This window comes from Paralichthys olivaceus, chromosome 16 (assembly GCF_024713975.1).
Source record: "Paralichthys olivaceus isolate ysfri-2021 chromosome 16, ASM2471397v2, whole genome shotgun sequence".
In the NCBI taxonomy this organism is placed as follows: Eukaryota; Metazoa; Chordata; class Actinopteri; order Pleuronectiformes; family Paralichthyidae; genus Paralichthys; species Paralichthys olivaceus.
Window position 1 is genome coordinate 15,644,164 of NC_091108.1, and position 10,713 is coordinate 15,654,876.

The window sequence follows — 10,713 nt, forward strand, 5'->3', positions numbered from 1 at the left end:
TGGTGTTTTCAGACACTGCCAACATGAACTCTTAGCAAGAGTGATTAAACTATAAGCTGGGTGTCGTACTTGGTGTATATAGTGATCATAAACCATTAACATTATTGAGCACAGATATGCCTGATCTAGACAAAATAATACCAAGGTTTCTGTTGGAATGCATAGTGGACATTTTATTCAGACAACTGTAGCCATACACTGGTATAATGTTTAAGCAGCATTGATCATGTGCTCAAGTTATGAAGATACAAGCTAACTGTTAAACAACACTCAGCTCTAACACTTTGAGGATCTTCGAAATAAATCTGGTTAAAAAAAACAAAAGTTGTGTTTTGGTGGAGGGATTTCCTTCCAGCTCTGCTTTGGTTGTTACTTTTTGATGAGTGATCCAACAGGCAGGAAGTTTTCCCTCACTATGCTGCAACGTTTCTGTTTCCAATAAAGACAATTACAATCATGTTAGCAAATAATGTAGAACTGCAAAGTAAAATACAGTTTAAAAAAACATTCAACACAATAACACGATACACAATAACTAGAATGGCACAAAGGCCCAACAGACTCTCATGAAACCACATTTACATTCACTTGATCCAGATTTTTATTTGGATCTGCACCACATTGCACACACTCATAAATATCATATTTTCATCAAGATCCATTAATTATTGTCTGAGTAATGAATGAAAATCATTCGTGCTAACTAACAAATAAACCAACCAGCAGACAGAGGTGCCGAAGTTAATAAAAATCAAGTTGTAATTTGTTATAATAATTAAAAATAATCCTAGAACACTTACCCACTGATGATCATAGCTTCGACAGCCTAAAAAAAATCAAATAAAAACAGCCGTGAATTTTTTAATAAGTCCTTAAAATGTTCTTATTGAGATCTGACTCAATGCATTCCTGCCTGACGACACCTACAGAAGAAAACCTGTTCTGAACAACACTGGTTTGTCAGTGTAGTTTTTTTTTATCTAGTTATGAATCACCCTTTACTTACGAATGTTTACAAATGCATCCAATTATTGATAATTCATCTTCAGTCATAAAGTTACTGACTATGTCCACTCTGCTTCTTACTGAGAATCAGATCTCAGAGATTCATGTTGGTTAGCTGACAATAAAAAAGGCAGGAACAAAAAGCATTGTGACACATTTAAATACAAAGCACTTCATGTATGTATACTTACAGCTGGTATGAGTGATTCTGCGATCGGTGCATCTAACAGCCACACTGTAATCATTCCATTCACAAGGAATATACGTCAACTCTCCTTCCTTTATAAACTGATTCTCAGACAGCCGTAAACCATAAGTATAATAACCAGGCACCATGACACAAAATGCATCTGCAAAAAATGAGCAGAAAGAAACACATGAATAAATATTTAGGTTTCAAAAATATTTCAATATTTGACAGACTAATAGAATTAAAATTAGTGTTGACTTCTTTGCAGACCTTTGCAGATGGGGATTTGTGACCAAGAGCCGTCGTTGTAACACACAACATCTTCTGGACCGACTTGTGTGTAAAAAGCATTACACGTAAATTTCAAAAACATTCGATCCTGAACCACAACTACGCCATTAGGAACGAGTGGCCATGTCCCACAGTCTTTGACTGAAATGGAGAGAAACAACGATTATTTAAGTCTGTCTCAGTATCTCAGTCAAAAAAAAACAAACTCCATGTCATTAGCAACATAACTTGTCTTCCTAAAATTAACATCGTGTAAAAAGCCAATTGGCACTGCTGACAACTGAAAATCTGCTTTGTGCGGTAATAAACAAAGATTTTGACCCAAATCATCCCCAAATGTTTCTATTTGCTGAATTAACAGTGTTTACTTATATTCTGATTTTTTATGACTGCAACTGGCATCCAGGGTGGCACAGTGATTAGCACAGTGGTTAGCACAGTGGTTCACAACCAGCAGTACTTTCTTGATTTGAATGCAGGTTGCTTGGGCCTCCTCCCACAGCCACTATAAAGTCCTCATATGTTCATATCTCATCATATTGTTAGTATCTGTCTGGAACTAACGTTTCCTGTTTTGTGGTCCCCCCCACCCCGCTGCATTGAATACAACGAAATGTGCACATTGTCACATGAGGCTTTTTCTTTTATTAATTCAGTTGTGCACATCTGAAGATCAAGTAGATAAAAAGACTTCTAGGGGGCTTTCACACCAACCACATGGTTAGGGTTAGGGTCTTGCAAACTTTTTATTGTCTCGCACCACCGTCTGTACTGGCCCTACGGATCAATTGCAGGAAGTTGTTTAATGTTAAACAATAGAAGAAGAAAAGAAAGCCGAGTCAATTTTCTTTTAGAATATAGGACAAGATGGTGAGCGTCCCTTGTAATAATGAATTAATTCACTTTCTCTATTCAAATAGAAAGTCTAGCCTCTATGCACTTAATTAAAAAAGGATGGTGAATACAATAAATGAATTCATAACACAGTGATGCCAGATGCCCACCCGACCAATCAATGTCTAGGTAGGTATAGGTTGACACAGTCTAAGTAGGTGAGGATGACAGGATGTGCATCATACAAAGTCTTCATGCGCTCCCCAAATTACAATGTGGAACCAAAACTACAGTAACTGGATCAAATGTAAACCATGTAACAAAGACTTGAACCTTGGCTGTGAAATCGCCTTAAATCTGCTTGATAGAATTTCCAAAGGACTTTCAAGGATCTTTATTTTCACGACGAGCAGCCAATGAAGAGTTTATTCAACCAGTCAAATGTCATCTTGTCCATCCATGATCCATTCATTACTTATGATGCATAGAGTTTGAGGCTCATGGGGAGAGTTGGAGCCATGATGACGACGGTTCAGACAAGACCAAGTAATTAACTGACCTGTTTTAAATGAGTCTGAGTGACTTACTGGGTATCATGATAGGTCTGGTGTCAGAGGTGCTGGGATATCCTGTGAGACACAGAGCACATGAAGACACACAGTTATATATCACATTAGGATGTTATTTCTTTTTTACTCATTTAGAGTGTTGTCTACAGACATTTTGTACCTTTTGAATTTTTAACTAACTTTAAATCACTGAGTGGGTTCTGCTTGTATTTTACCACAGTGAGAGAAGAGACAATGACCTACCTCCACTCCCAGGTTGTGTCCCTGGGCCAGAGGACGTGCTGTGTCCCCTGCCTGTTCCCACCTCCACAGAAACATGTCCACTATCTGGTCTGCTGCCTGAATGAAAAAAAAAATGAAACAGAGTCCATACATATTATTTAGTAAGGTTAGATAAATATATTTACTGATTCATTTCTAATAAACATCAGTAACATACCTCCACCTCCCCCACTCCCAGGTTGTGTCCCACGTTCCGTAGAAGTGTGGTCCCCCCTAACTGTCACTTTACCTAAATGGAGAAACAATATGTGCAGAGTTCGAATGAATTGATGTAAGGTCTGCTTTTATTTACTGCTGGTTTGGTTTCAAAGAACAACGCCCAGCAGCATCCTATTTAAGATTGAACGTGGCTGCGTCACAAACTCAAAAGCATGTATTCACACCCTTTATGCAGCGCAGATATAGTTTCTTTCCTTTCTTCATTTAAAAGCCATTTCTAATGCTTCAGCTTCACCCCTGTACCTGCTCATGTGTAGATTTTCTCTGAGCTTCAGTTTGACTCATCACACTCAGATGGATGTTGTACACTTCTCATGAAATGATCAGGTCAAAATCTCTCTATCCAATAAGATCTCAGTTACCACTGACAAATGAAACCATCATTGCAGACATGTTTCCTTTACTTCTCCCAGAATCCTTTGCTTCACAAGGTTCAGCAGATCACTCACCAACTTCACTTGTTACCTCGCAAATGAATATAGATGTGCCCTTGATCTTCTCTGCATATTGTCTACTTACTGCAGGTTGGGTATTCAGTCCAGGTTCCAGCCAAGCAAACAATTGGATTTTTGTCTGATCCCTCCATTCTATATCCATCTTTACATTCGTAGTGCACTTTTGAATCTTCGGGAAACAGCTCCAGGTATCCCTGGTGAACAATTACAGCATGTGGGACTTTGGGGGGCATGCTGCACGTTTTGATGCTTTCTGTAAAAAAATAAGCACATTCGTCATTGGACAAACAGACATCTTGGTTTATGTTGCAGGTGAGGATTTATAGAGTAAGATTTAGACTCTGCACACAGCTGAGAGACTTACGTTCACACGTGGGCAAAGAGGACCATGTCCCGTTTGCACATTTAGCTGTTGCCAAGTTGTTTTTGTGTTCATATCCTTTGTCACATGTGATCCTGATGACGCTTTCCTCCTCGTACCAACCATCTGAGGCATGTGTGTATTTTCCATTGGCAATAGTTGGCGGAAAGCAGCCTTTTTCATCTGAAAGGAAAATGTATTCAATTATCTTTTCAAGGAATCACAAGATATTGTTTAAAGTTCCTGATGAGAAACATTGTGCAGGTCTGATCCACAGCTGGTGGGAGATCTACGGGCTCAAATTAGGATCAAAAAGATTTGAGTTTGTCAAGTGATGTTCACAAGGATGTATTGTGAGTAAAATCTATGAATGAGAAGACGGTGTGACATCACAAGATCATGTGTGAGTAACATGTTTTATCACTTTTGTTTGTCTACTTTCTTTCTATGTCATTTGGGATTTTTTCCCAGGAACCCTAAACTCTAACCCTACATATATTTCATCAACTGAATATGTCAGTCATTTTGCAAAATACTTTATTTATGTTGATTATTGATTACCTTATATACACAAAACTATTTACACATACCTTCACTACTTTTATAATATTTAATTAAAAAAAATCAACACTCACAGTCCCTGCATGCCCATTGCAGCACTTATTCAGAGGGTTGTGTTTTAACCCCAACCTAACAGTGCAGTACTGTTCAAACCTTGTATACAGATTTGAGAGTGATGAGATCACTTAAGACAACAAATACTTTTTTTTTTTAAATGAAAAACTTACCTATACATTGTGGTGTATGAGACCATGTGCCATCTTGACACACGCTTGTTGCCCACCAACCCTCCACAGCAGGTTTATATGTGTTCTCGCAGGCATAAGTGAGCTGGAAGTCATGAGAATACGTTTCTTTAACAGGGACAAAATAACCACCGACCAGTGCGGGAGCAGGACAGTGCCGAGCTGCACTTTGTGCTGAAACAGATAAGCAAGAGAATTGAATTTCTAAATATGTGTGTGTTTAAAAACAAAACAAAATGAAAATGATTATTGGGATATATTTGAATGTTCTTACCATGCAGTGCTCCTGGAAACCAAACCAGAAGAATAAATCCAACATATCTACTGCACATTTTGACAATTCTGATATCTCAGGACGAAGCAGAGTGAAGACCCCAGTTCAAATCCAAACAAGTAAATTATTGTTGAGAGCATTTCCCTAAATAGTGAGGAGTCATCACTTTCTGTGACCATGACTCTGACGTGATGCTGTTGTTCGGAAGCCAACACACACACCAAACACAAATCCTTACACACTGAAGACAAACGCTGTTGTTACTTTAATGTTGTTTCTTTTTTTAAATGTGGGTTTCAGAGACACATGTGAAAACACTGACAACTTCTAAAATAATCACATTAAATCAACACCACCTATTAGTGTATAAGTAATGAAAAATTATAAATCACAACCATGATAGACTTTGCATATTTTCTTTAATTAATATAATTATAACTGAATATAATTATAGTCATAATAACAAAAAAATCTACATTTATAATATCTCTACATTGTGATTTTATCTTTCAGAACAAACCAAACCAAAAGTGCAGATAAACCAATGAATCTGTTGGTGTTCTGAACACTGATGAAACTTTGGTGTCTGCACATTTGAGTCTCATGTTTGTTGGGTATTATTTTATGTGAGGAACATTCCAACATGCAGTTGTGTGTTTTTGTTTTTTAACCTCCATGTTTGTTAACACAGAATTTGTTTAAAGAGCAGATTTCAAAATAGTTTCCCGGACGGCTGTGAGCAGAGGTCAGTGTTGCAACACAACAAACAGTCTTTTTTTTTTTAATTTTACAGGCAGTTTTTTCTCTCCACAGTCGGCCAGTTTAGTTTTTAGTATTGGAGCTGTTGGGTTTCTCAATGCTATTGTTTGGCCTAAACTGTTACTGTGCAAAGTGCCCAAATTCAAATGAATGATTCATGTTGTGCATCAGAGAGAGACATGGACATGCAGAAAAGGTCCTTCCTGACACTCCTCAGCTGTTGCACAAGATGTTCCAATGACTCGTCACCTTCTGATTAGATCATATTTAATTAGGTATGTTTCGCAAGTTGGCGTCATGCAGCTTTAGGTTTGGTAACCCTGACAACAGTTTTTGTTCAGGCACAAGGAGTTTGTGTTTTTTATCTGAACATGCTAATCGACTGCTTTAGGTCAACGTAGTGATTGAGAACCACTGTTGTAAATAAAGATGGACGACATGACGGCTCAAAAAGTGAAGGCAAAGCATCTGGATCTCCTCCTGATGGCTGGCTGCAGTCCATACATGAACCATGCCTCCTCCATGTTAGTGGATGGTCTGAACTAAACAGTCAAAGTAGGCGGCGAATACATTATTCTGATGAGCGAGGGTGTATCGACGTGACCTCACCACTGGGGCTCCACCAAAGGCTTTAAAGATGTTTAATGAACTAGCTTCTCTGAATCCACCATCAGTCTGTTCCACAACCTTGGTGCGTAATTTATAAAAGCGGCATCTCCGATGTGCTGTGGGCTGTTGTTGGGCACCTCTAATAGACTCGCTGCAGATGATCTCAGTGTTCTTGAGGGTAATAGTTAATTCAGAGCCTTGTATGTAAGGAGGAGAACCTTAAAGTCAATCCTGTGTGTTACAGGCAGCCAGTGCAGCGCAGCTAGAACTGGACTCATGTATTTCTCTCCTCTTGGTTCTGGTTTACAGTTCTGAATGAGCAAGAGTCTCTCTACTGTTTTCTTTAGGAGGCCTGTAAAAAGTACAAATCACATTAATCCAGTCGAGTAGAAATACAGGCGCGATTCAGCTTTTCAGCATCTGTCTGATTTATAAACGGCCGAACATTTGCTATGTTTCTAAAGTTGAAAAATTAGGTTTTGGTCACCTTGTTAATGTGGGCCATGAAACTCACAGCTGAGATATAACACCCTATGATATGACCCATTGACCCCTCTTCTGTAACATGACCTCTGAAGAAAATAACAATACAGAGAGAAAAAAACACTAGTGATATTAATATATCTAGGGCTAAATGAGGGCAGACTTGTTTAGTATTAATATTTAGCATTTAGAAAACAGTATAACAGTAAAGCTGTATTAAAAGAGTTGTCACTGACCACACGTCCTTCAGATGGTTTCAGAAATTTCTGGTTCAAGTGGGCACAAGACTGAATACATCATCGTTTGCAAGCTGAAAAATAACATTTAGTATTTTAATGAAGATGAATTATAGATACTGATGCATGATGTTGCATCCTTACTGACTAATACCAGAAAATATTTTGTTGTCTCGCACGTTACTTTGATTAAAAAAGATTTGCACTCACACATTCACAAACACTCACACATGCATGTTTTCACTTTCTTCTTCCTTTTGATGAGTCAATCTCTTTATTCAAAGTCTCTCAGACCCAGGCATAAAAAAAAAAATGTAAGCACAAATAATTCTCTTTGATACTTCCTCTCCTCCCCTGCATCTGTGTCTGCAACAGAAAGAACAGATGATTTCACTCTCCGATGTGCTCCTTTGTTTCTTGGATTGTATAACGATTGTATATTCATGAGATTTAATGTATCTCAAACTAAAATTGAGCACTTTAAAGACAGCGCACATATGCTGTAGCTAAATGATGGAACAACACCGGCTACACAGCAGCATAAAGAGGCCATGTGCTACTGAGATCAAGTGTTTCTCTGAAAACCAAAAACAACGCTGAAGAAAACATTTTGTCAGAACCATTTCTGGACATTTTAGTGCCCAAACACACATCATAACTTTTTTATAACAGCTATAATAGTTTTACAATATTAATTTCAAAACCCTCTGTCGATTGAGTATTACAATAAACTGCTTTTTTGAACATGTCTGTCGATTTATGATATGACTGGAAAAGCTGTAGCATTTTGTGTTACGTCTTCTGATTTGTTAGTGTGTTCCTAAAATGTTGTATTTTCTAAATGTAATGTCATCTACGTCACTGTACAGATTCTGTAAGTGAGTCACGCACTTTTTTTTTTTACTACGTTCCCTATTTCCGATCTGTGATTTTCTGCATTATTGAATTTCCCTTGTTCTCGTGCATTTGTTTAACATTTCATCTTCAGAGCTGACATTTCATGTGACACTGCCATGGCTGCTCAACTTCCATGTGTCAATTTGAGCTCCATGGCCACAAAGTCTTACTGGAAAACATCAGCACTGGACAGATTCCTGTAACGGACCCCTGGTGAGTTTCTACATCACTTCCAAGAGCCACTTCAGAAAATGACGCAGGGTCGAAGGGTCAGATGTTGTAAAATACGACTCTGATCCTGATTTCTCTTTCTACTGTTTCATCATTCCCTTGCAGATTGAGTTTTTGTTTTCAATAAATCCTCCATTTGTCAAACTACTCCTCACACCTTATATCAGTGGTTCTCACATGGTGGGTCACACATTTGTGTGAAAGAAAAAAAAAGGAATCAAAGGAAAAAGTAGGATATATGCTTTTCATTTCATTTGTGTAGCAACAGTCACCAATAAGGTAAGCAGTTGATGTATTACTGCACTTGAGTGGTTCAAAAATTTGGGTTGCTACTTAATGACTCAGGAAAAATGAGGCTGAAAAAGGATTTAAAAAGAGAGCGCAAAAGAATAAAGAGCTTACTGACATAATGAAAATCATTTGTCTGGTTTAGCTGAAGAAAACATGAATCATATAATCTTGAAATAAATCTTTCATTTTATTTCTTTCTCTCCTAATTTGTGCAACTTGCTTCCAGATCCATCATAACTGCTTTTTGTCCAGTTTCAAGCCTGGAAGTAGCTACTTAAACAGCCACTGTGCAGATAAAGTGCTCATTACTCTGCATTTAGGAAACGTCCCCAACACGCTGCTAATATACAGCTGCAGACGTGCAGTCAGGACACACAGGATCAGACACACAAACCTCACAGGTAACTTGTACTTTCCACCATAGCAGAAGTTCACATAGAAAGTAGTTCGCTGAGTTTGTCTTTATTCTCTGAAGATCAGAGAATCTGTGACATCAGAGTAATGATGAGAATATTTACTCTCATCTCACACACACACTCACACACGTGGCTGAAGGTTAGCAGTTCTATCCCAGTCTTCCCCACTAAGGTGTTCTTGGGCAAGACACTGTACCCTGAATTGCCCCTCATAGAAAAAGTGCTACCTATAGAGGCACTGTATGAATGAGTATGAATGGGTGAATGGTAATAAGCTGTACAGTAAAGCGTTTTGAGCGGGCATCAAGACCAGACAAGCGTAATTTAAAAACAGAATGCCACAAAAGTGGCATTCTCCAAGTCCTCATTGATAATTTGGACGAGCGCATTCAAGAGACGGTCCATCTTGATTTTGAAGGAGCCACTTGATGCAGCTGTGCATCACAGACTCCTTCAAGCTGACCAGTCTGATGGAGGATTGCACCTGGATCTGAAGAGAAGGAAACCACAAGGAAACATTAAGACATATGCAACCCACATTGATATTTATAAGCACAGAAAAGTATTTTTAGAACAAACAAAATGCAGTCCACAGCGATCAGTGTGTGCAGTTTTTCCCTCAAATCAAACTCAACATTAACTTTGATCAAATCAAGGTTGGAACATCCAAAATAACGACAAGGTGTTAAGTGAAATTATAAAAGAAGCTTCCAGTCATCATGCATAACTTACTGTTGAGAGGCGATGGCACAGCTGGGCAGAGACTCCAGCAGAGTGGAGTCTTCAAATTCCTGCTTTCTCTTCTCTGAGTCCATCATCTGGTCCTGCAGCTGAGTCATGAAAGCATGAAAAATGTCTGTGAAGGACTCTGGATTGACCTGCTCTTTCATCACAGGCTTTTCAGAAGGAGCTGGAGGTTGACTTCTCAGTTCTCTCCTCGGTTAAAAATCTGAAGGAAACATCTACTTTTGCCTGCTTCCTGGAGTGTGCCGAAGGCTGCACAAACACCACTGCCTCCTCTTGTCTGCTAACAACAGAGGAAATGGCATGAATGTCAACGTGATGTTTTCCTTTGTTCCTGTGTGTTGGTTCAAAGAAATTGTGGAAGCAATCCAAAGAAAAAAAAAGTTAAAAGTGAGTGAAGTATTCCAATCAATCCAAAGTGCAGCCAACCAAGTAATCCAAGGAAAACTAAGTGAGGACTGAGCTTCTCTCACACACTTTTATCCCCTCTGCATAAAATAAAACGCTCTTTAAAGACCAGGGTTCCTAAATGTAATTGTTTGCTTTTGATCTAAGCGATAGAATAAAGAGAGGTAATGTGCAGTGAAATGCATCATTGAAATGTCTTAAAAGCTTCCTACACCTACATTTATAACCATGTAATTCAACAAAAGTAGTCATGATTTGAACATTACAGTGGGCTAAAGATTTGATTTATTTAGTTTCATTACTACAAAATGTCGATCGGGAAAAGGAAGTGAAAAAGGGTGGAGTGTCTCACC

General features: G+C 38.4%; 1 protein-coding gene across 2 annotated transcripts; it reads right to left on the reverse strand.

Moving 5' to 3' along the window:
• Positions 1 to 146: 146 nt before the first annotated feature.
• Positions 147 to 5,655, reverse strand: LOC109623503 (complement factor H-related protein 1-like). Of its 2 annotated transcripts, none has more exons than XM_069510665.1 (11): positions 5,287 to 5,655; positions 4,995 to 5,186; positions 4,210 to 4,389; positions 3,910 to 4,098; positions 3,329 to 3,400; positions 3,133 to 3,183; positions 2,908 to 2,949; positions 1,466 to 1,627; positions 1,197 to 1,355; positions 801 to 826; positions 147 to 429 (listed from the first exon to the last, which is right to left on the reverse strand). In XM_069510665.1, exons 1-11 carry the CDS (start codon positions 5,342 to 5,344, stop codon positions 370 to 372), a joined length of 1,191 nt encoding a protein of 396 aa, XP_069366766.1. In that variant the 5' UTR covers positions 5,345 to 5,655; the 3' UTR covers positions 147 to 369. The 2 variants fall into 2 exon arrangements, with proteins under 2 accessions (XP_069366766.1, XP_069366765.1); XM_069510664.1 differs by having other exon boundaries at positions 3,133 to 3,228.
• Between the last annotated feature and the right edge of the window lie 5,058 nt (positions 5,656 to 10,713).